Below are 24,931 nucleotides of genomic sequence, written 5' to 3' on the forward strand. Positions count from 1 at the left end.
AACGCCATAGGTGGAGAGGAATGATTGAACATGGGCAACAGATTTAGGTACAGAGTATCCAGGTTTCACAGACGACCTATCCAGCCCAGGGTTCAGGCATAGGTTAAAGTCTCCTCCCATAATAAGGAAATGTGTGTTAAGGCACGGTATCTGACCAAAAACGCGTGCGAAAAAGGAAGGATCATCGCAATTGGGAGCATAAATATTGACCAAAATAACACCAAGATTATAAAGTGAGCCAGTAACTATGATGTATCTGCCAGCCGGATCAGCCAGGACAGAGGAGCATGTAAAAGAGATATTTTTTCTTATAAGTATTGCAGTCCCTCTAGCTTTCCCTTGAAAGGAAGAATGAAAAAGCTGCCCCACCCAGCCACATTTCAACCGGTTGTGATCCGAGATTTTGAGGTGAGTTTCTTGTAGGAAGATTATATCCGCGCTCAAATTTTTTAAGTGTGTCAGAGCCTTCTTTCTTTTAATGGGGTGATTTAAGCCCTTTACATTCCAGGTGATAATATTAATGGAACCAGCCATTACAACTTGTGTTGCTAGGGAGGGATGAAATAATCACCAGACCATTTATACAACGTTCGAGCTAGAAACATAGACAGCAAACCCCAAACAGCCCCCTCCCCCCCAAAAAGACAACAACAACAAACAAAAAAAAAAAAAAAAAAACAGGTGAAACTAGCTGCAAATGTCTGCAGCACACCTACCTTATCTAAATGCAAACCTTCCATACTCAACCTACCTATCCTACAAATACTTAAATAGTAAGTTAAACTATTAAAAAAATAAAGATAAAAAAATAAAGTTTAAGAGAACAAGGTAAACTTTAAAACAAACACACAGAAACAGCAAGTAAGGAATGGACGTAATATCTTAAAGAGTATTTATGAAATACCCATTGTAAACAATTATTGGCAGATTGTAGCGTGAAGCATGGAGCATCACGCTTAGCTACACGCTAATGGTTTGGCATTAGAGCAGCTCCATACTTCACCTGAAGTAGACAGTTTAATCTCGTCCAAAGTCTTCCACAAACTTTTTAGCCTCATCCACAGAGTTGAACATGACACGGGTGCCATCCGTTTTGATGATGCGTAACCGTGCTGGGTAAAGCAGAGAGGGCCGCAAGCCTTTCTGATACATGTCCGACATCACAGTTTTATAAACTTTCCTCTGTTCCACCACCTCAGGGCTGTAGTCTTCATATACTCGGAAAGCCATTTCCTGGTATTTCTAATATTAGCTTTTTATTTGATTAATTCAGCAATATTTTACATTGATTAAAAAAGACTTTTTATTAACTTATCCTTTAATGCTTTAGATTACCCAAAGTGAGCGTTTATTCCTGATACTTGGCGTGGCGTAAAACTATTTTTTTTTCAAGTAATTGCATGCATGCTTTGCTAATTTGTGCACACAAAATGCTCATTTATGTGCACAAAATGGATACAAAATGTTAATTTGTGAACAGAAAATGCTAATTTGTGTTCACAAAATCTAAATTTGTGTTGGCAAAATGCTAATATGTGCGCTGAAAATAATAATTTGTGCCTATATGATACAAAATATGAATTTGTTCACTGAAAAAATACTCATTTGTACCCACCAATTGCAAATTAGGGTACACAAAAAACAAATATGCCTGCATTATATACTATTTTATATCCACAAAATTCTAATTTGTTCCAAAAAAAATTCTAAAAAAAATGTTTATTTGAGTACTAAAAATATTTTTGTGTATTTGTGGCGAATAGTTTAAGGGAGCAAATTTATCATATTTTTTAGATTAAAAAAGATGAAATTGTAAAGAAGCCCCAAACGTAGTTTTTTTTCAAGGTTATATTAGGCAGAGAAGATAACTAAAATTAAATTAAACAAAAAATCAAAAAACAAAAATCAAAACATATCTTTATAACAAGCTTAAGTGTCAAACAAACACCCCCCCCCCCCCAAAAAAAAAATCTTAAATGTCGTTTTAGTTAACTTTTTGTATATTTTTTCCTATATATCTTTTGATATATTTGAAGGATTTTATACACATTTCCAGATTAATGAAAAATAGATTGAAAATGGGGTTTCTTTTCAGGAATCTTTGTTTGGTAGAAGGATTCCAATTGTATCATCTCTAGAGCCACGGGAACTTCTTTAGCTCCAACCAGTTTTGCAGTTATGCATGTAAAATGTTTGTGTTTTGGTACAGACCAACAATAAATGGTCTATTGTGTCATATAAAGAGCATAGTTAAGTCTAAATGTATGAATGACATTCGTCCTGAACAGAGTTGTTGACCTGATTTTCCAACTCTGCTTCGGTGGCGCCCTCTTGTGGTCAAGTTGCTCAGCACAGCCTCTTCGGGTCCACGCGTTCAGGTGAGGTTAATGTTTCACCTGCGTGACCACGTCACGACATTCTCAGAGGTGAAAAAAAAACTGCCTCGGCGGACTGCTCTCCCACTTATGGTTTTCTCTGGGGTTTGATAGCGAAAGGGAAGACGGAACCACCGTAAGCTGAAAGTTGTTTGCTTATTAGTGAAGAGTTGCAGGTTCGAGCACGATGTCCGCCTCAGCTATTTTTGTGTTGGACCTGAAGGGAAAGGTAAAGATCGTCACCGGGGGTTAAGTTATTACTCTCGTTTTAACGGACAACACGCACATTTATGTCTTTATCTATTTATTTATGACATCGAAGCAACTTTTGAACCGACTTCAGGTCATTTTCCTCAGCCATTAAACATTCATGTATTCGTTAAAATGTAATGACGCGCGTGCGTCGGGATCATTATTCATTCACGGCTTCTTTCCACTTCCGGTTTTTAGCGGCTGCTACTCGGTGCGCAGCTGGCGCAGCATCTGCAGGGCGCCTGCGGGTGTGGGTGGGAGCCTCGCAAAGGCTTAAAGAAGATCGAGTGTGTTAAAGGGGGCGTCTGACGCCAAGATCATGAAGGAGTTGTGTGACATGCAATCCTGTCGGAGCGTTTCTCCTGCCTCCTCAGAGACCCGCAGCAGGTTTTCAGTTTTGCTGCTGCGTGTGTGGGGTGGGGGGTGGGGGGCAGGTGTCAAGTTTAGGGCTGCTTTGCATAGTGGAACTGGGAAATGTGAAAGCCATTGTTCTCAAAATAAAAGGAAGCTGCTTTGGTCTGCTTCAAAGTCTGATTTAGCAGTCCTGGACTGCAGGGATCATATCGTTTTCGTGACTCTTCTTCTTTTTACTGCACCTTGGAGCAAAAATGTTGCCCCCGCCACATGCTCATAATCTCCTTAAAATTTACTTGCACCTTGTAAATGCATGTAAATTAATTAATGGGCATAGTAAAGCATTTCCCCCCACCAAAAAAAAAAAGAGATGACAGTGTGCGAAAGTGTCTAATGGGGCCAAAATCTTATTTGAGGCTCAAAAAATATTTCTATATCCACTAACAAAGCACACCTGTGGGGGATACCCAAAGGAAGTTTTGAAAGTATTGTGGGATGGCCACAAGACCTACGACTTGGCGGCCATTATCGCACAATATGAGTAAAAATTTTCACACACCCCACTACAGCTCTGTCCGAATTCCCACCCTAATCCCTAACTACTAAAACACTATATAGTACTGGACTATGTAGTGCCCTGGATTTTAAAAGCAATTCGGACACCATGCTTACTACTTTTCTTTTCTTTTCTTTTCTTTTTTTATGGCGAATATGTTGTCATGGATTTCACGAAGTTAAAATATAATTGAAATGATCGTTTTGTGAATGCACTGTCTTATGAATACAAAAACGTTGATGGTTTATTAAAAAAATACATTTAAATACAATTTTTTTGGGCAAAAATTGTTCCTACGCAACACATTGTTGTCTATATTCACCAATCTAGTGACCATCGATGCACACTGGTTTTTCGCAGAGGCTTCTGTGAAATTCCTAAAGCACTTGATTTTTGTATTGAAGATTCAGACAACACTACAAAATGGTGAACGTACTATATAGTGAACTATATAGTGAGTAGTAAAGGAGTTCGGACACAACCTAAGTCTGCAACTCCACCGAAGTTTCGTTGACCTTTGACCTGTGGCACAGGCCGCCTTCTTGAATTTTCTTTAAAAAAAATCACCTTTTAAAAATAAAAAGTCCTAGAAATTTTCCTATTTTCCTATTTTCATTCTTAACTCCTCAAGCATCATTAGGAAGCCATTTGAAAAATCAAAAAAGTTGATTTTAAAGTTTGTAGATTCTGAACAGCATTAGCATAGTGAGCTTACAAATGTAGAAATTTAATTCAAGAATTTTTGGCTGAACGAAACGACGTAACATACAAAATCAACAAATTAGGAATGTTGACGTGGTTTACAAACAAACAAACAAAAAAACTCAGTTGCCAAGGAAAACCAAAAGTTTACTTTCGCAGATTCTTTTAAATATAACACAGATCTGTTCATCACCCCCAGGCAGACCCAAAAATTATATGGTTGCTATGGAGATAAAACTAACAAAAAAGCCGTCATTCTAAAAAAGGTGTTTTTTCGTAAATTTGCCACGCGCAGCGCTGACCACGGTGGCAAAGGCAGAGGGGATGAGTGAGGGTCATGTAGCAGCTGGTCAGCCACTACGGCGAGCGTGGGAACTGCCTGCAGGCCATGCAATGATGTTTGCAGCCTTTATTTGTGATGTTTTTTTTCAATTTGCTCTTTTTTTTTGGTGTGGGTCAAGATGCCAAAACAGGAAATCAATCTATACAAAAATATGCCATATTCTAAACTAAGTGCATTTGCAGGACTCCATAAGTAGCATGCTTTATGTGTTGCAAAGGTAGAATTATTCCTGTTGCCTCCTTTGTGAGCATATTCTAATGAACAATAGTTTTAAAACTTATGAAGATGTTGTAAAAATATTTCCAGAAAAGTTGCACGCCGATATTTTGAAGTAAAGCTTTTGTAATTGGTCTCCGAGTAGAGACATGAACCCTACTGACCTATGATTCGTGCCCAAGACTTCCCTGAAGAGTTTGAAAAAAGTTTAGGAATCAAAAATACAATTTTGTCCAGCTTCGTCAGCTGGTTGGTCATCTAACAGTTTTTTGCGTTGGCTATTTTTTTTAATGAAAAATAGGTTTACATGATACCAATCAAAGCTTTCCTATCCCACATATTTTATTCCGAACATGGCTTGTCAGACTTGTCTTTTATCCCCAACCGACAGCGTTTTGTGCTTTTCTACTTTCTGCTCAGGTGCTGATATGTCGGAACTACAAAGGCGATGTGGACATGGCAGAAATCGACCACTTCATTCCTTTGCTCATGCAACAGGAAGAGGAAGGCATGATCTGTCCTGTGATAACACGTGGCACCGTGCACTTCATGTGGATCAAACACAGCAACCTGTACCGTATCCTCATACTCTGCTTTGTACACATTAAAACAACGTTGGCTGCAGAGGAGCTGATAACGTCACCTGACCGTGAACGTGCTGTTGTTAACCAACCTTGACTCAGACTGTGTGCAGTTGTGGCAACCACGAACAAGAACTCAAACGCTTCCCTGGTTTACTCATTTCTTTACAAACTGGTTGAGGTGAGTTAAACTTTGCTTTATCATTTCAACCGGTTTGATAGATTTGCCATCTATCTGCTAAGCAGGTAGAAGTTTACAGAGAAATCTTTGTGTCTACCTAAAACCAAACCTCAGCTGCTCAGAGCACCAACAGATAAAGGATCTGTTTCTGTGATGCAGGTGTTTACGGAGTATTTTAAAGAACTGGAGGAGGAGAGCATTCAGGATAATTTTGTGGTTGTCTATGAGCTTCTGGATGAGCTGATGGACTTTGGATTTCCTCAGACTACTGACAGCAAAATCCTACAGGAGTGAGTGAGACACAGGCGCAGACAAGGCAAATTTAAATACAGCATGTAAGCGATGTTACTCCATAGAACTGAATCTCTTGGCAATTTTTTTCCCCCAGATACATTACTCAGGAGGGGACGAAGTTAGAGGTGGCAAAGACCAAGGTGCCGACCACAGTGACCAATGCCGTCTCCTGGCGGTCAGAAGGCATCAAATACAAGAAGAACGAGGTCTTCATTGATGTCATAGAGTCCATCAATGTACTGGTATGTTAAAGGATGAAGGTCCAGCTCAATTCAGTGCACTTTGAGTTTAAAGAGCAAATTCACATCCAACGCCTTGAGGCAATAGTGTTTCCTCGCTTATTGGGGGGTTTACGTTCTAAAAGTAACCTGTGAAAGGTGAAATCCGCAAAGTAGGATTACAGATGCTGTAAAAGCCTTCACTACACACTTTTCTCAGACATGAACATTTAGACATTTTTCTCTTTGGTTTAAACTCTCAAAGTTCAAACCTTCATAGAAAAATAAGTCCAGTGTCATAGAATGAAAACAAAGATCTGAGCGTGATCAAAGATTTATGTATCTCTGGTAAGCTGTACACATTCTGTACAGGAGACACAGCATGGAGGAGATTGATTGACAAGGTCAACAGCCAATCCAGATGCAGAACACAGTGTACTGTTAAGAAAAAAAGCATGCAAATCTGTTTTATGTCAAGTCCCCACATTTTGTTTCAAACCGTTAATAAATTCTGCAGTTCCTCAAATGACCACTAGAGGCAAGTTTCAGTAGGGAGCAACTCCCATTGACACACATGCTAAAAAAATGTACAACTTTACTACAGAATTCAATTTAAATAAAAGTCTTTTTGTGCTTTTTTTTAAGTAACAGATGGTTGAATCCAACAAAACTTTCATTTTACTTTGCCTTATCTAAGAGATCATTTTAGGAACTTTGTTTGTAGCCGGAATACACACTGATCAATAAACATGGTTGTTATTCTTTAGTCTTTATTTTACCCTTCAGATCCAACAAGTGAGATATATTGTTTTCAGTTTGTATAAGTGACATATTTAAAAAATATATTATTGGGTGATTACGATATGGTTACCTATTTGCCTGCCTCTAGAAAATATTTTACAAGAAGATTGTTTTTTAGGACTATATATCATTTCTACAGCTGCAATTTTTTTGTTGTTGAATTTTTATGTTTATATACCTTTGACTCCTCCCAAAAAGTACCAGAGAGCCTGGAAATATTTGAAACTGTTGAGACATCTCAGAAAAATTACCCTCTATCCACTGCTCTTTTGTTCAGCCGTGCATGCACAGATCAAACCTTTTAAAAGAAATTCTCAGAGGAGACGCTTTCACTATAATCCTTTAGTGATGCCAAACGCTAATCCCAGAGCTGGATCTATGATGCCTGTGCTGCAGCCAGCAATGTGGGCAACATTTCACTGGTTTGGAGAAAACCCAATTCAGTGAAAACAGCAGATTCTGGAAGCAGATTCTGTGGGGCTGCCATTTTTCAAAAGGAGAGTGCTGGTTTGGAAGTTGGAAGATCAGCGGTTGGAGTCTGTGCAGCTTGTCTTTTAAACAATGGTCTGCAGGAGACGCTGTCATCGCTTTGTGATCGTACCAACGTGGTAGACATCAAAAGACCGATGCAAAGATGAGCTGGCCGAGAAGAAAAGAGAAATCAGGCGGTTGAAAAATGGCATCAGATTACAACCTGTTGTCAAAACCTTTAGTGTAAAACTTCAAGGTGACTAAGTCAAAGCTTTTGCTTTGGCTCTTGCAACAGGAAAACCTGAACACAATTTACATTTATTAAAATACCAGAGAAACAAAAAAACCCTTAGTAAAGGGAAACCAAAAAAAAAGCTCTTGTTATTTCCAAAGTGGAGTTACGGACAGAAATAAAATACTTTTTGTTTGTGCTTTTGAAACCATGAACAGCAAAAAATTGAAAAGTCTTATTTACCACTGCACCTTCTAACAATATGATCTGCTATATTTATTACTAAATTAACTTTTTGTAAGAGCAACACAATATTTGATTTGATATTTTTATGTGTGTAGATTTCTCCATTTTGGTATTTGAAAAGACTAAAATAGGTTGTTTTTAACTCTAATTGAGTTCATCATTACTTATTTATTCCTCTTTAAGGTGAATGCCAATGGCAGTGTGATGAGCAGCGACATTGTGGGCAGCATCAAGCTGAAGACCATGCTGTCTGGGATGCCTGAACTGCGTCTCGGTCTCAACGATCGTGTGCTTTTTTCTCTCACTGGCCGTAAGCACTTTTGCTTTTTATGTCTGTTCTATAGCAGGAAACTGAATAGGATCTGTCTTCATTTGAAGCACGCCGGTTGTGTGTTTTGTGTTCAGGTGACAAGGGGAAAACGGTGATGATGGAGGATGTGAAGTTCCATCAGTGCGTCCGTCTCTCACGCTTTGACAGCGATCGTACCATCTCCTTCATTCCTCCTGATGGAGAGTCTGAACTGATGTCTTATCGCATCAATACTCATGTAAGGTTCACCACATTACTTTTTACCTTTGGAAAATGCAATTATTATTATGCGTTTATATAAATAAATAACAGACTTAATGTATGTTTTGCAGGTGAAACCATTGATATGGATCGAATCTGTGATAGAAAAATTTTCTCACAGTCGAGTGGAAATCATGGTTAAGGTACTTTGCTGCTTGTTTAAGACTAATTACAACTCTAAATTTTCATATATTTTTCATATATGTATTTATTTTGAACTCCATGTCAGCTAAAACAATTTATGTCAAAATGTAAGCATGGTGGTTGATGATTTGGGCTTGTTTTGCCCAGTAAACTTGATCAAAGCATAGCAAGGTTGCAAACACATTTACAACATTACTGGGTTCAAAATATGCAGAATTTCATAGTTGCAGCTTTTATATGTTACATTGGCTGAATGTCTGTACGACTTTGCATCTGAACCTGCTTGATGCTTTAAATTTCATTTTCAATGTTGCATCTTACAATGACATTTAAAAACAGTTTTATTTTTATATGGAACCGTATTAGTTTGCCTGAATATTGTTTTTTTAAGAAAGATGGAACTGTTAGATGTTTACTGAGTCTTGTAAGGAAAAAACAACTTTGTGTACTTTCTTAATAAGTTTTAAAACCATTCCAATATTGAAGTTGTATCCCAAAAAAAAGAATAATAACCATTAGCGATAATTTCACAAAATGACTTTTTGTCCTGTGTTTTTTAGGCAAAGGGGCAGTTTAAAAAGCAATCTGTGGCAAATAATGTTGAGATTCGGGTCCCAGTCCCCAGTGATGCCGATTCACCCAAGTTCAAAACCAGCACAGGGAGTGCTAAGTATGTGCCTGAGAAGGACCTGGTGCTTTGGACCATCAAGTCCTTTCCTGTGAGAAACACACAATGGAATGAGAACATTTCACTCATTTTACATTCTCTCCATTTACCATAATTATAAACATTTTTAATTGTCCTTGTCTACATCTAACCATTTAGGGAGGAAAAGAGTTTCTCATGAGAGCTCACTTTGGGTTACCCAGTGTTGAAAAGGACGAGCTTGAAGGCAAACCTCCCATTACTGTTAAATTTGAAATCCCATACTTTACAGTGTCAGGAATTCAGGTATGAATGCTTCAAAGTGTTTATTATATCAGTTGCCAATTACTGTATTGTCATTAAGACTTTTAAATAGTTTTTTTTATGTCCATTGACTTGTTTTGTCTTTGCCTTCTAATCTATATGCGATAATAATGTGTCATTTAACTTTATGCATTTTTTTTCAGGTTCGGTATATGAAAATCATTGAAAAAAGTGGCTACCAGGCTTTACCCTGGGTGCGCTATATAACACAAAGTGGAGGTATACTATAATAATTACGTATATTTGATTAAAATTCAAGTATGAAGTAGACACTATCTGTGTTTTAAATTGTGTGCATTTGTTGTTGTTTTAGATTACCAGTTGAGAACAAATGCCTAAGTAAAGCCTGCAAGATGCTTTACTGCATATCTCCAGGACTTCCAGAAGAGCACAATGAATTTTACCTTTTATCTGCACCTGAAGAATTTCTTTAATTTACTTCTTTTTTGTGTGTTTTAACTGTTTTATATTAAATCTCCATGCAATTTGATTTTATTGTCACCTTTTCAGATCTTTTTAAAATTGTTGAAATAAGATTATTCCTCTGAAAACAACTTGTTTTTTGTGCACCTGTTTCTTTGTGAGTTGTTCCTTGAGGACTTTATATGCTGAATTTAGCAGCCGTGGTGTGGTTCACCACCGTGCAATCAGTGCCGGCAAATTCCGCCTAAAACGAAAGACATGAACCCGCCTTTTTTTCCACACTGTTGTGAAGAAATACAACCAAAGCGTGGAAATGTGAATGGACTGTCTTTGAAGAAACAAACGAATACGAATCGCCCGCTTTCTTCGCTTCGCGCTCTGATTGGTCAATCCCCACTGTTACCACAGTGATAACGTAGTAACAGAGTTGTAACCACGCCTCTCTTACCATTTATGGAAGTACAACGCCTATTGGGCCACCTGTGATTGGCCAGCATATCTACTCTCCAATGTTTGTAAATTGTCGGCTAGATCCACTACTGTTTGGATCTCAGCGCGCAAATGTATTTGTCAATGTTTATAAACTCTTCCATTTTGAATTGTATTTAAAAAATAACCGGACTGCGGTGTCGGCGGGCTGAAAATTCGTATCGAGGATTCGGATACTAACGTATTGACGAAGGTAGGATTAAAGAGCTCGGTTTTTACGGTTAGCTTTTAGCTTTTCTGTTAATTTTCATAACTCTCTGTCGATGTGACTTAAGTGTCGGCCAATTTTCTCAATAAAAAAAATATGGATTTGGATATTTTCTGCCGTTTGATTAGCCCAAACAACCAAGTCAAAAACAGTACGCTTACAGTCACGTAACATGGCGTCACCGTAAAAACTACAAGTTACGTTAGCCGGATGTTGTTGTTAGCTAGGTGTAGCCGACAGCAATCTTCCTGGCTTTTTCAGTCTTCCTCGTGCATTTATGTGTTTTAATGGCCCAACTGTGGTTGATTTTCATGGTGTACGGGGCGCGTGTGCTGTTGAACAGGCAAGAACGGAGTTTATAATGGTCCTCAGTCAGATGGACGCTGGCAAAGCGTTGACGGCGGCGGCAGCCAAAGGGAATACCAGCGAAGTGCAGCGGATCCTGGAGGAATGCAGGGTGCATCCTGATACCCGGAATGAGTTCGGCAGGACGGCGCTGCAGGTGAGACCTGTCACGGTAGTAAGACATTAGTCATCTGTAGGCGGTTGGTTTGCTCCTCCACTGTATTTACAGCCCGCTATAAACATAAAACTCTCAACACTTGTTTCTTATAAAATCTTCACATCAAAAAGTGAGCTAAATATTTTTTTAAACCATCGTAATATACAAGGAATTGACTCTGCGCAATAAATAAGTCGCGCATGTTGCCAAATTAGTTCAGTAATGAATAGCCGCTTCCAGGAAGTTGCGCTGTTCCTGTTTTTGATACTTTTCACAGTAAAATGTTCGACGACACTTTCTGTAATTTGCAGACTTGACTGTACCGGAAATCTGATTTAGGCAACGGGGGTATTTTTTTTTTTTTTTACATTTGAGCTGCTTTAATTACGAATAAAAACTGTAAACACAGTAACCACACAACAATTACTATTCCAATATTTAATTAACCCAACATGCAGAGATTTCAAAGTAAAATAGTGGTATTTGGGTGGGAAAAAGGTTAGAAATTGTCCATTAATATTTATTACTAAGTACTGTATTTTATTTAATATATACTATTTATTGGTATACTATGGTAAACTAGTATACTATTAAATATAAATACTATTAATACTAAATCATCAAACAAGAATTATTGTTTTATTATTTCAATCCTTCACTGTGTTATGACTCCGTATTTTTAGAATTTAAATGTATTGTTTAGATGTTTTAATGTATTTGTAAGCAGCCCAGTACTCCCTTGGAATCTTAATGGGAATATCCTGATTAAATAAAGGTCAGAAAATAAAATATATTACTATTATTGCTGATGTCTCTGGAGCATCAGTGCCAGTGGTGGAGATACTAGTTGGTGCAACTTTTTCCCTATTTCCTTCATGGTCGAGTCTGTTTATATACTTTTTTTTAATGTACACTTCTATTATTCGGTAATTTTCCATTTGTGTTTTTTATGAAAAAGAATAAGTTAAAAAAAACGTGACAGAAATATTTTTTTTCTCCCACTTTTTATTTTATTTAATTAGAAGATTGTAAAACATGTTAAGTCAGGCTACTTGACGTGATGATACTGCATTTTTATAGCACACATAAAAAAATAAATGCTTTAACAAACTGTAAGCAGAAAAAATGAAAATGTTCTTTTTCAGGTTTAGTGCAGATCTCAAAGTAAAAGCTGTATTTTATTTAGTGTATTTGTTTTTTATGACAGTTATATTTTTATTTATTTCTATCTCTTATTATGGATGGATTTTTCTTTTCAAGCAAAAGTGAAGGCGTTCTGTAAAGGAAGTTGCTGATTTGTGCATGAGGGCTAATAAATATGCATACAATATTTATTTTTGAACAGGTTATGATGATGGGGAACTCCAAAATAGCAAGCTTGTTGCTGGAGAAAGGAGCAGACGCCAACGTCCAGGACAAACACGGCATAGCGCCTGTCCACGATGCAGCGAGGACAGGGTTCCTGGACACCCTGCAGGTCCTGGTGGAGAATGGAGCTTCGGTGAACATCCCTGACCAGAACGGCGCCCTGCCCATCCACATTGCCATCTGGGAAGGCCACCGCGATGTCGTGCAGTTCCTGGCTCCGCGTTCCAACTTGAAGCACGCCAACCAGAGCGGTCAGACGGCGATAGATGTAGCCCGAGCTTCCTGTGTGCCGGATATGATGGACTCACTTTTTGCTCATATACATAGTTAGAAAAGTTTTCTTCTCACTCGTCGTCATTCTTCATTTTTTTTTGGCTTCAAACCTTGTGACTTGAACTCATTGCTGTGTAAAAGATTATTTTTTTTTGTTATTTGTAGCTCAGCATTAATATGTGACACAAGACATATTGTCTTGGCAGCTTATTTTCAGTGGATGGGTGTCTATATACTGTAGATACCTCTTTTGCACAGTGCAATTTAGGCACCTTATACTTATGCATATATCTGTTTTCCCTTTTGACTGGGAGTGCACATTTGTATAAAGTTTCCGCAGTGTTTCCTAACTATTTCTATTGTGTAAGAATTCATACACGTGTGTTTCTTTTTAAATTACAAAACTTGACATGGTGCACCCTCGTTGCTTTGCCTAGTTGTTAATCTGAATTAGATGTACTTAGACTTTCAATTGACTCTTATTTATTGTTGGACTGAACATTTCCTGTGACGTTGTAAATACAAACATATTGTGATTTGTTTAAATGTTATTTATATAAAAACTTTTACGGAAAAAAGTGAGATTATTCACTTTAATATTTGAGGAAAAACAATAAAAGTGTTGAACTTCAAAGCGAAGTGTTTGAATTTTTCTTTTTTTAACTGATACTTTAAGTGTTCATAGCAACAGGAAAGTAAATGTGAAAAAAGGGGAGATGAAGTTAAAAAAAAAAGAAAATCATGTTGTTGCCTTTATTTTTACTGATTTTGTTTTCTTTTTTTTATAAGGAACCCACCTTTTGTATTTTCTTTCCCCCCCATGGAATTGAAGAAGAGTTTAATCAAATTCTTACATTTCTGAGATAATTTTAAGTATTCTTTAATAATTAAATTGTATAGATAGACATTTACTCCTAGTCCTCCAACACCCTGGATCTAATTTTGGCCTGAAATCTAGAAGAGAGGAGGAGTTAATGGGAATAAACAAACATGGAGTTACTAAGATGTATAGCTTAATAGAAAACGTGTTATTCTTTACTACTTTTTGAGCACAGATCCAGATTTTTCTCACTTTTAAATTTTTTTTTTCTACAGAAACCCGTTTAAAAATTGTTTTCATCTTTTTGTTAAGTTGAAGTGAATGTCTTAAGGTGAGTCATCAGAGGTACTGCTGGTGACTCCAGGCTGACATGAATGACACAACTAAAACTATTTCCAAGGTCAAAAAGATAACAGCACTGTGACCAAGTGAATGAGGGGATTGTTTGTTCGGACTTGGAGGTAGACGGCACGGTACAATGGCTATTTTGTTTCCTTCTGAGCCACCAGCCAACTCTGCTGGCCAAGAAGGAAAATAAAACGCAGCTACTCAGCGTAACCGAAACTCATCAAACAATTATTATACTTCTTCAATTTTTAATAACAATTCAGACATTTTTAGAAAGAATATTCATATTAGAATCAGTGGCAATTTTTTAAAGCTTATTATGAGCTTTTTTTAATTTATTTTTTTTAGAACTGGAAAAGCAGCTGTGATGTTTTTCTTTTCACAAAATTGAAAAAGTAAAAAAAAAAGAAAATTCAGCTTTAAAATCAGGCACTAGATAGAGCTCCGAGACTTCTCTGTGGGGAGTGTCAGCTGAGTAAATCCTTGCCCAATAAATGCTGTTTTGGTTAGTTTGTTCTGGAAGTATGGAGATTAACAAAAGCCCCCAGGTAGGCTCAGTTGAAAGAGGTGGGCGGATACATGGTAAAAAAAAAAAAAATGGGTCCGTCCCCCTTACCCCAGTGACATGGCATGTCATATCATGATCTGCGTGAACATATAACAAAAGAAGGACAAGTGGGCGTTCACCAAACGGTTGAAAGAAACATGCTGAGATGTGTGAGTAATGACACGTCCACACCCACCTGACTCATACACATATGAAACATTTGTGTTCTGAAGCAAAAATTCATTCTGAGTGACACAATATTTCTAAGGTGTTCGGTAAATGTAGGTTGTCTTTTTGTCTAAAACCCTTATTTACCCACCCAAACCTGATTCTTGAGGTTAAGACACAGGTGTGTCATCTGTAATCAGCAGCAAGCGGGGCAGAAAACAATCAGGGCAGTGGCTGGCGAGTTTGGGGTTGGGCAGACCTGTGACTGCTTAGTCATTCTTTTTTATAGTTCCTTACCGCAAGGTCAAAGGTTAAAAATGACCAAATAAGATTAACGTCTAGGCTGGCAAAAAAATAACCCCATCGTAAATGTTTTTGTCCGTATCAACACTGATTTTATAAAATTGAAATTTCTAAAAAAAAAAAAACTCAATGTAAAGACCAATGCAGAATGATGCTTTATAGATCCTTAGGGAAACTGCATGTAATTCTTCACATTTGACCCACCCCCTGAAAGAAAACAGCAGGAATTGTTGGTTTAACCCCCAATCCAACCCCTTAATGCTGAGAGTCAAGCAGGAAGGCATTGGGACCCATTTTTAGAATCTTTGGCATGACTCGGCCTGGATTTGAACTCACAGCCTTGCAGTCCCAGGGTGGACACACGGCCACTGAGCTTGATAAAATAAAACATTTGGATTCAAAACAGCAAGTTAAGGTAAATTCTTAACTGGTCATCTTATGATTGACTGATTGTAATAAATCCCTGCATGAAGAATCTGAACAATAAACACTTGCAGCCAACGAAGGTAAAGGTCTGATCCTCTAAATGCTTATATTGTAGGTCTACTGTAGAGGAGCTGCTCCCAATTTCACCTGAATAGGTGACCTCTGTCATCCCGACCACCTCAAATTCATGCTATTTCTTTACTGCAAAGCCTTTACCTCAGTTGCAGCCATATTTGTTTTGGTTAACGCCGGTGACACACTCGGCTGCCACACTGACTGCAAGGAGAAGAAGAGCCAATGATTGACTAACGCCTTGGTCTTTCCATTCTCTTTTTTAAACTGTCCCCAGTCTCTTCTAACTATAAAAGATTGAGCTGAACTGAGGTTTAATATACAGCCGGATGCTTTTCAGCTGCTTCCTACACTGCAAGCACAAACATGACTGTGCAGAAGTTCAGGCTTGAATGTTTAAGCTTCATCCCAGGAGATCTGCTGCTATCCCAAAGCATCACTAAGACAAAAACACAAAAAAATTGATAAATCTTTGCGAGACTTGAGAGACTTCTACAATATCAAAAGTTTATTGCACTACAATAAGTAATTACAGGAGTTATCTTGAAGCCATTTGACTTTCAGTTAGTTTGTCAAATTTTTTGAGAAACAAGTCTACAAACTGATAAAAAAGTTCATTTAACCAGTTTTTCTAGTGTTATCGAAACAATATAATGATTTGTCAATGGTATTTCGCAAAAAGTTTACATTTTACTTAAAAGTAAAAAAAAAAAAAATTAATTGGGTTTTTTTCTATGTCTACAAAAGTAAAACTTTAGTCCTTTCTCCGTGAGTCTGAACAGAGAGCTTTTATCAGACAACCAACAGACCTTTTCTGTTTGTTCTGAACCTGAAAGGGAGCAACATGAGCCAATGCAGAGCTGGATGCTCCTCCTCAGGCTGAATTAGCCTGTTCAACATGACAGCACACAAATCTCCCCCCAAAAAACAACGCAAAGCCCTGGATGATTGTGGCCAACGTTAGCTTGCTGCTCTGTTTGTGTAGTGTTGACTCCATGTTTTGTCCCCACACTAATCCAAGCCAGAGTTGCTAATCCTTCATATGTAGAACATTAAGTAACACTTTCGTTTACAGTACAGAACTTACAGGGTAGTGAAGTGGTAATTAGTGTGTCGCTACTCTCTCCTTACAAATTGTGAGTACCACAAAACACACTATAACAACTCGTAAATTTAACATACATTAAGCGGTACTTTCTGTGTACTTACCCTCTTCTTATTAATGGTAATAACCATGAAAAACACTATAAAGTACCAAATAAAATATCTACCTTTTTACATATGATAAGTACCATTAAACACACATAAACCTACTAAGTAAGTAAATGAATTCTGGTCACTCTTTTCAGGATATTTCTAAGATAGTTTTGGTTTACTTACTATCTTATTACACATGGAAAATCCTTAAAACATAGTAAGTTTAAAACATATTCAAGATACTTTGTTTGTACTTACCCTGTCCTCACATGTGATAAGTACAACAAGGGACTATTAACTCAAAGTGTAAGTACCCAGTAGGTACCATGTAAAGACCCAATGAGTACATCTTAAATACCCAGTAAGCACCAGGTAAGTATGAACCATATAGCACTACCTTATTGCACATCAAGTACCACGTAAGTGGTTACTACAAAGGTACCATGAAATAACCACTTAAATACCCTGCAAGAAATGTGCTGTAAAAGAAAACATTACCCATTTCGTTCATCTGCACCAGTGACACTAAATGAAAAAATATAATATCTGCAAAAACACCTGAAGTTTTTTTCTTGAACTCTCTCAAATCCTTGGATAACACAAAGTTTCTTCCAGGTTCTCTTATAGTTACTCTTTTTCTGTCTGTATTTCAGGTAATCCTGGGCTTCCCTGAGGAAACACTCGTGCAGTTTCTGGACATACATCTTCTTCTGAGAAGAGTCAGTAACGTCCTCGTCTCCACACTCTCATCCTTCAGTCAGCTTGTCTCGTAGGTCTGAGGGCAGCTGATCCAACAAACTGTCCTCAGCCATCAACCCACTGGATTTAAGCAGTGGACAGTCCCCAATCTCCACAGGTAAAGACTCCAGGCGGTTCCCTTTGACATCTAGTCGGACCAGCTGGGGAAGGTTGGCCACTCTGTGGCTGAGATACGATAAGCGGTTGTTGCCAAGATTGAGTGTTTTTAATTTTTTGCAGGAGAACAGCTCCTCCGGGAGTGATTCCAGGGAGTTAAAGGCAGCAGAGAAGAACTGAAGACCCTGAAGGATGTTCACCTTGGGGGGCAAACAGGTGAGCTCGTTGTGGGAGACATCGAGATGCCTCAGCTTAGTGCAGTAAAAGAGCTGAGAGGGCAGATTTTGTAGCTTGTTCCAGCTGAGGTCGAGAGTCTCTAAGGCGCGCAACTTACTGATGTGATCTGGAATGTAGGTAATTTTGTTGTGCCACAGTCGGAGCGTCACTAGGCGCCGGCAGTGCTGTAGGCTCAGAATCTCTTCCACAGTGTTCAGTTTGTTTTCCTTCAGGTCCAGCTCTTCAAGGTTGCTGAGGCTAAAGACAGCACTTGGGATGCGTTCAAGATCACAGGCCACTAACTCCAAAGACACCAGGGTGCTGAGCTTCTTCAAGCCACTAAAGGCCTGGATCTTGAAGCCCTCGTTGTGGATGCACAGCTTCTGTAACTTTGAAGCAACATCCCCAACACTGGGGGGAATCTTTCGGAGATTGGAGCGCAGATAGAGGACTCTCAGAGCTCGGAGTTCTCGCAGTGATTCCAGAGATGGACTCTTGGAAACTTCGTTGGTTAAAGGGCCAGATAGATACAACTCTTCCAGACTCTGAAGGGTGTAGATCCACAAAGGGATCTCCTCTGAGCTCTCAAAAGTCAGATGTAGAATCTTCAAATGGCCTCTGAAGTGGTTCAAGGCAGACTGTTGGAGCTTTGCAGTGCAGTAGATCAGCGATAGTTCCTGCAAGAGCTCCAGCTTTGTCACACTTACTGGGATAGTGATGTTACTAATTTGCTCTAGTTTCAGGGACTGGACTTCAGGAAGTTCAAAGACGGTGTCGGGAAGCCCAGGAAGCCTTGACAGGTGAAGCTCTGTGTTGTTGCTGGAGTTTTTGGCGAGGCGGGTACGCAGTTTTTTGGTCGTCCACTGATGGTTTAGGTTGAGCTGGTGGAGGCGGCTCTCGCTGACTTCCGAGAGAAAAACAGCAAACCTTTTGGGATAAAGAGCATCATACTGGTCCACAAGGTGGAAGAGAAACGCAAAATCATTTTTTACATCTGGTATGTCATTAATGCCAGTCTCAAATCTGACATGATCGAAGGAATACTCCCTCAGTGGTCGATGAAACAGCCAGTAAAGGGTGTAGATGCACATAAGGCCATACACTCCCACAAAGCAGATATAGGCGTAGGCAAGTTTGGAGAAGAGGTGGGCTTTGTTGTGGTTGCAGCAATAGATATCAAATCCAGTCAGCTCAGGAGGAACGTGGCATCGCACGACAATTTCAATGTTTGGTACTAGCACTGCAGTGTAAATGATGATGACAAGGAACTTCAGAACTTTTAGTGATGTCTGCAGAACATACATGTGATACAAAATGTCTGCCTCCTCCACATGAGTGCGAAACTTCTTCACCTTTTCAAAAAGAGCTTTGGCCTGCTCTCCTTCTTTCTTGTCCAAGACAGAAGCAGGAGACTGAGAATCCGAGACCTTCTTGTCAGGGTTAGACTTGACGGAAGCAGAACGAAGAAGCCCTACATTCTCCTCTTCATTCACTCGTCGCTCTCCAAAATCTTTTGACATGGTGTTATTTCTCAAAATAACCAAATTCTCTTCTCCTCGTTCCTCAGAAACTTCACTGATTGCCCTTGTGGTCCATGGCGAGTCAAAGCACTTCCCCAGAATGTTGACAAATAGGTCAATTTTAGAAGATGTACCAGGGAACTTGAACCAAAAGCTGCTCGCCACCATGAAGATCAGGGTGTGGATCACAACAAGGTAAGGGAAGTACTTTGCAAACCAGTGGACAGAGCGTTCGTAGCAATAAAAGTTGACAAAGATGTACTGGTGAATGTCCAGGTTGTTCTTGCGTCCAAACACCTCTGTAATGATGGGGTTGGCTGGTCTGACTGGTGTGCTCTGTGACGTCTCATTGTCCCTGTAGTTGCGGACGTGGCTGCAGTCGATGACCTCGGGGGTCGGGCTGGTGAAGTGGCTAGGCAGACAGGAGATGTTCTCCTGAGTGAGCTGTACAAAAAGGACAAATGCAATAAAATGATGCAATGCTGGAAAAGTGATGATACATTTGATCTGTTTAAGAACCACATTGTTATGGTGCTTGGAGAAAAGAGCTAACACCACATAAAAGAACTCTTGCACATTTGTTATTATTGATGTTCTTAACCCTTTAACACCGGAGCTGCTGTTAATGACAGCAAATAACCACGCTCTTTGAATCATGGGAACTGTTCGATCGTTGATGCTCTCAATGTAATTCCAAGAGATTAATAGGAAGAAAGGAAGATATGCAACATATTGCCCTGATGCAGAAGGGTGGCAATGGTGCAGAGGTGTGACAATCAATCTTTTGATATTCTGATCAGAAGATCGCAGGCTCAGTTACTGCCTTACCCACCCATGTGTCATTGTGTCCTTGCGCAAGACACTAAACCTCCCACTGCTCCTGGTGGTTAAACACTGGCACCATTGTTAGGCAGAAGAGCCGGAGCTGAAGCTCAGTTGTTTAATGGTTAAAAGCAAAACCAAACTTTCATGCAGAACAGCAATGATTTTTAGGGAGGGGCCCTCCAATTTCAGTCTTTTTTACTGAACATACCGGTAGTTAAGGCACTAATGAGGGATGGCCATGTTGCAGAGGTAGAGGGGTCGGGGTCAATGCGTCTTACACATCGCTCTTGGTGACGGCGCATGGCAGCCCTGCCCTTAATAGTGTATAAATCTGTGCAGGATAGGATTGTTACGGCAAAGTGCTTTGGTTCCTAAAGAGGGTTGATAATTGCTACATAAGGAGCCACTGGTTATGTCCAAATTCCCTCACTGCTCAATACAGTGTATACGGCGTTTTCCATTTTGTCGGATAATCAAAATCTACAATTCCAAATTTCAGTGTCCTGGAAATTTTCTAAAGTCTCTTCAAAGAACTAGTGTGCATCAACGCTGATAAGATTGGTGAATATAGACCACTATGGATTGCGTTTAAACAATTGGCCATTTCAAAACGGATTTTAAAGTTTTTATGATCTAAACAAAGTGGTTTGATGTTCATATTTATTGGATTTTCACTTTGGCAAATGTGTGACATTTTAATTGCCTATTAAAAAATGTAGAGTGTCCGAGTTCTGTTCAAATCCAGGGTAGTCTTAAAAAATGTAATTTTCTGGGGCTTAGAGAGGGAATTTGGATATAGCTATATACTTGTTGCAGGTCTATTTTCTCTGGGAGTATTTCTGCCTAATCTTTCTCCCACTGTTTACAACTATGACCTTCATTAGTGATGGTGTGTGCAAAGGTGCAGCTCATTATGAATGATGTCAAGAAACGGGGCTAGTTCAGGAGCTGGATTAGGTAACCACTGACTTCAGGTTTTCTCACCTTTGCTGCTGTAAACATTTAGTCAGTACAGAACTAAATGCATTTTATGTGCTTGATTACCTTTTGTGCTCAAGGAAAAATACAAAGAAGTAAAAGTTTTGCAGTACACAAGAAAATTGCAAGTTTGATGCAGCAGAGGTAACTTTTAGTCTGTTAGTTATTGGTGTCATAATTAACCAATCAGTTTTCATGCATCTTAGTGACTGCTTATTAACCTGTAACCCAGGGTTTTTTTTCTGTAGGAAATAGGTCAAGAAAACCATAATGACTTTTTTATCTGTAAGTTATCTTCTACTTGGCATTTTCCTTGAAAGCTGTACTCATCACCCTATAAATCCCCTCCTCCGTGTCCTCAGATGACTTTTTATTTTGCTTTAAAAAGGCCCCTTTATTAAAGTATTGTATTTTATATACAGCCAAATCTTTACATTTATGTTTTATGTAAACCTTCCTTTCTTTCTTTTTATATGATGTATTTTATGTTGTTTTCTTTAACTGAGTTTTACCATTTGATTGCAAGAATTGCAAAGATTGCAAAGAACAGATTTATTTTTGTTAAAATAGACAATAAAATAATTGCTAATATTTTTAAATAATAAACTGAACTGGTTTACAATGCTAAAGCTTAAATAGTGTCGGTATATTTTGTTTGAAAACTTTTTACATCTTAAAATGGCTAAAACAGTTTCAAGAATAAAACCACTTAAAGCATTTTAGGTCAATGACTTTGCTTTCTGTGTCATCAGAATTAAGTGCAAACTGAACCAAAATGTATGAATATTTAAAAACGTCTATAGTTTTTTTTGTAGATTTAACAACTTTGAGAAGTTCTGGACTTAAAAGAGGCTATGCCTGTGTGACCCAAACTCCCACCCTCAGGCTTTAAGGTCATGGTTTACTGTCCTCCACATGAGGTTTGTTTTGGTCACAAGTATCTGCATTATAAACAGGTCAACAGTGCCTGGGGAGGGGCTTAACATTTGCTTTTAATACATACAAGTCTCATATTAGTGCTAACTCTTATCTGACACATCTTCCCTCGTTTCCTTTCAAACCATCAGTGTTTGGTAGTAAATATGGATCATGACAGGAGAAACCTTTTTTCCACTGATTGTGGATTTTTGTTTCAGATGATAATAAATGAATAAAAAAGTTGATTTTTGTTGACTTTGGTGAAAGCTCTCTTAATTTCTTTTTTATTTTACAACTGATGGAAAACATGGAAGCTTTTCATTTTTGTCACAAGGGGAATTAGCATCACCTAAACAGGCCTTTTTATATTAAATGTCTAAATTTGCAATAATTTTAAAGGTAAAGTATAAAAACGGATTCATTTCGGAGTAGATATCGCTTTGTAATCATCTAAAGCAGTGTTTTATCAACCAGTGTGCCGCGGCACACTAGTGTGCCGTGGGAGATGGTCAAGTGTGCCGTGGGAAATTGCCCTCAATAACTGATCTAAAAACATTTCCCATCTCCAGGAAATCAGCTCTTTGTTCATCCAAACAGGTCCTGATAAAACACTGAGTAGTTAGGAATATAAAAGATCATAAAATACTTTTTTCTTTGTGTTTATTTGATTCTATTAAAGACATTTTGATAAGAATGACAGTAACGCGATTTAGCTGCAGCTATAACTGTTTTCTGAAAAGTCCCGCAGCTTTTACTGTCTCCACGACTCCACCAATCATTCTTGAAGGCTTAATCACATGTCATCAGTCTGACCAATCAGAAGTGTTTGAAATCTTCACTTCCTTGTTCCAATTTAGCTCATAACTCTCTCAGTTCCAACAAAAACACCAGCCAAAGCTCGTATTTAGCGGTGTAGCTTTCCACAGAACCCGGTATCAGACCGTGGAACAAGTGAACAAAACCATGAAGCTCAGAGACGCTAGTCTTTCTGCCGTTTTTTCGCAGTTTTCGCACTACATCTCCCATGATGCATTGGCTTGAAAGGGACAGCGCCTCAGCGTACAATGAGTCGTCCTTGTTACACGTCTTGAAAACACAACGAACATACAGTTTGTATGTAACTTAAATTTTATTACATCTTTTAGAAAAAAACATCTGCAACTTCCTGCTTTTTCTGCCACAATTATCACAAAAATGCACGTCAGATTGCCGGGGGGGGGGGGGGGGGGGGGGGGGCTGTAGATCAATACAGTCTATGAGTTTCTGCTTTTTTTTTTTTTGGGATGCTGGTGTGCCGCGGGATTTTTGTCAAGGTTAAAGTGTGCCGTGGCTCAAAAAAGGTTGAAAAACACTGATCTAAAGGGCAGGAATGTCAACAAGATGATAGCAGGCTTTTGATAGTAAGATTAGAATTCTTTTATCTTGAAAGTCTGAGATGTCTTACATGCAGGGTGCATCCGAAGACTCCAATCATAAGCATGGTGACGCACAGGTACTCGGAGAAGACATCCCACCACGGCTTGAGCACCCGAAACTGTGTGTTCTGCTCGGAGAAGCTCTTGAGTTCTGCCACTGGGATCATCGTGCTCCTTCTTCACACTGATTCTGTAATTAGAAAAAAGAAAAAGATCTACTAACATTATAGTAGATGTTACTCAGTATGTTTGTGGTAGCTAGGGGTGCGTTCTAAAAAAATACCTACTCTGGAAAACAGAGAAGTTCTGGTTAGGGTTTAGCTTATCTAATTTCAGCTACAATTATGTCCATTGAGAAGCAGCTTATTTGATTTTGTGGAGTGACATATGACACATTTTTACTTTATATTTTTACCTTTAACTGTTGTTTAATTTTTTTATTTAAAAATGAGGATGAAGGGTGGACCTTTTAAAAAGGCTGTGGACACCCCGCTCCTACAAAATCTTGGAGCGCCTCTGGTCGGTGACACAGGAGTTTCTGCTTCGGACAAATGAATCAAGTAGAAAAACGAGTCAGGTAACAACGTGAAACATCTTTGGATTTTATTGTTTAAAGCTTTAAAATAATTGTTTTTTAACAAAGCCAAAATCACAAAAAAAAGGATTATTTAAAAAAAGCAAAAAGATAAAAGTCACTTTTTAGCCTCCAAACAACACGGATGGACAGACTTTAAAAATACTTTTCTACGTAACACGTGTCCTTTACCGAATCGTTTTTAATGAGGTATCAGGTGATCACAGATCGTTCGTGCAGCGGCGGGGGTCAGGTGAGTTCCGCGCTTACCTGCGTCTGGGCAGACTCCGCGGGGGTCAGTCAGTCAGATAGTCAGTCAGTCACTCAGGGCAGCTTCGTCTGCTCAGAGGAAATCACCGGAGTGAAGGAAAACAAAGTGAGTCCAAACATCCGGATGTGAATTTCAGAGTACTCCCACCAGGACCTCTTTGCATGTTGCCGAGCTCAGCAACCCATGAAGCCATTTAGATACACAACTTGCACAAAGAGTTTTTTTCCCCTTCTTATTAAAACACTAATGCTCGTACTTTAAAAAAGGAAATCAAAATGTTACTCAATTAAGTCATTTTCTGTTACATGTTTGTAATAATTTCTACTTTCAATTGAATACCAAAGGTCAGTAATCCGTAAAAAATTAAGATTTAAAAGGAGGATGAAGTTTTCAAAGAAAACTTTTATGCTTTTGCTTCATTTGTCTTTTTCATTAAGCTACAATAACAGGTCCTTTAATTTCTATACACACCATTGCCGGCAACACTAACTGAAACTGTAGCACCATCTGGTGGTCATTAAAGGTTACGACAACATGTAATGACAAAACCTTATTTTGATAAGATAGAAAGGGAAAGTTAAAACTAAATTCCTGAATAATTATTGAGTCAATAATGACATTAGTGGTATATGTCATTGACCACCAACTTATTTGGAAACCACATGATGAATATATAAAAAAGATAAATATCTAAAGCTATAGATATAT

At 38.6% G+C, this 24,931-nt stretch overlaps 3 protein-coding genes across 6 annotated transcripts; 2 read left to right on the plus strand and 1 right to left on the minus strand.

The window, feature by feature from the left end:
• The first annotated feature begins 262 nt into the window (after positions 1–262).
• On the plus strand, positions 263–10,061 carry ap1m2 (adaptor related protein complex 1 subunit mu 2). 2 transcript variants are annotated; one of them, XM_078945764.1, is made up of 12 exons: positions 263–408; positions 5,219–5,375; positions 5,493–5,560; positions 5,720–5,850; positions 5,949–6,096; positions 8,006–8,132; positions 8,228–8,370; positions 8,465–8,536; positions 9,098–9,256; positions 9,364–9,489; positions 9,651–9,726; positions 9,821–10,061. In XM_078945764.1, exons 1-12 carry the CDS (start codon positions 352–354, stop codon positions 9,844–9,846), a joined length of 1,290 nt encoding a protein of 429 aa, XP_078801890.1. In that variant the 5' UTR covers positions 263–351; the 3' UTR covers positions 9,847–10,061. The 2 variants fall into 2 exon arrangements, with proteins under 2 accessions (XP_078801890.1, XP_023811500.1); XM_023955732.2 differs by lacking the exon at positions 263–408 and adding an exon at positions 2,388–2,604.
• Positions 10,062–10,385: 324 nt separating this feature from the next.
• On the plus strand, positions 10,386–13,404 carry cdkn2d (cyclin-dependent kinase inhibitor 2D (p19, inhibits CDK4)). Of its 2 annotated transcripts, XM_004065698.3 has the most exons (3): positions 10,386–10,612; positions 10,971–11,129; positions 12,475–13,404. In XM_004065698.3, exons 2-3 carry the CDS (start codon positions 10,989–10,991, stop codon positions 12,826–12,828), a joined length of 495 nt encoding a protein of 164 aa, XP_004065746.1. In that variant the 5' UTR covers positions 10,386–10,612; positions 10,971–10,988; the 3' UTR covers positions 12,829–13,404. The 2 variants fall into 2 exon arrangements, with proteins under 2 accessions (XP_004065746.1, XP_011472587.1); XM_011474285.3 differs by lacking the exon at positions 10,386–10,612 and having other exon boundaries at positions 10,707–11,129.
• A 2,537-nt stretch (positions 13,405–15,941) lies between these two features.
• LOC111947535 (volume-regulated anion channel subunit LRRC8E) lies at positions 15,942–24,347 on the minus strand. 2 transcript variants are annotated; one of them, XM_023955725.2, is made up of 3 exons: positions 24,223–24,347; positions 23,408–23,568; positions 15,942–19,686 (listed from the first exon to the last, which is right to left on the minus strand). In XM_023955725.2, exons 2-3 carry the CDS (start codon positions 23,543–23,545, stop codon positions 17,398–17,400), a joined length of 2,427 nt encoding a protein of 808 aa, XP_023811493.1. In that variant the 5' UTR covers positions 23,546–23,568; positions 24,223–24,347; the 3' UTR covers positions 15,942–17,397. The 2 variants fall into 2 exon arrangements, with proteins under 2 accessions (XP_023811493.1, XP_078801856.1); XM_078945730.1 differs by having other exon boundaries at positions 23,408–23,593; positions 24,223–24,315.
• Positions 24,348–24,931: the final 584 nt, after the last annotated feature.

The sequence above is a fragment of the Oryzias latipes genome, chromosome 1 (assembly GCF_053564925.1).
Source record: "Oryzias latipes strain Hd-rR chromosome 1, Olatipes_Hd-rR_3.1".
In the NCBI taxonomy this organism is placed as follows: domain Eukaryota; kingdom Metazoa; phylum Chordata; class Actinopteri; order Beloniformes; family Adrianichthyidae; genus Oryzias; species Oryzias latipes.

Coding starts and splice junctions, on each gene's coding strand:
- ap1m2 (XM_078945764.1), top strand. CDS start 352: ATGAAAAAGCTGCCCCACCCAGCCACATTTCAACCGGTTGTGATCCGA. Junction 5,561..5,719: donor TTCTTTACAAACTGGTTGAG/GTGAGTTAAACT, acceptor TCTGTGATGCAG/GTGTTTACGGAGTATTTTAA. Junction 9,257..9,363: donor GGACCATCAAGTCCTTTCCT/GTGAGAAACACA, acceptor CTAACCATTTAG/GGAGGAAAAGAGTTTCTCAT.
- LOC111947535 (XM_023955725.2), bottom strand. CDS start 23,545: ATGATCCCAGTGGCAGAACTCAAGAGCTTCTCCGAGCAGAACACACAG. Junction 19,687..23,407: donor TCTTCGGATGCACCCTGCAT/GTAAGACATCTC, acceptor CTTTTTGTACAG/CTCACTCAGGAGAACATCTC.
- cdkn2d (XM_011474285.3), top strand. CDS start 10,905: ATGTGTTTTAATGGCCCAACTGTGGTTGATTTTCATGGTGTACGGGGC. Junction 11,130..12,474: donor TCGGCAGGACGGCGCTGCAG/GTGAGACCTGTC, acceptor ATTTTTGAACAG/GTTATGATGATGGGGAACTC.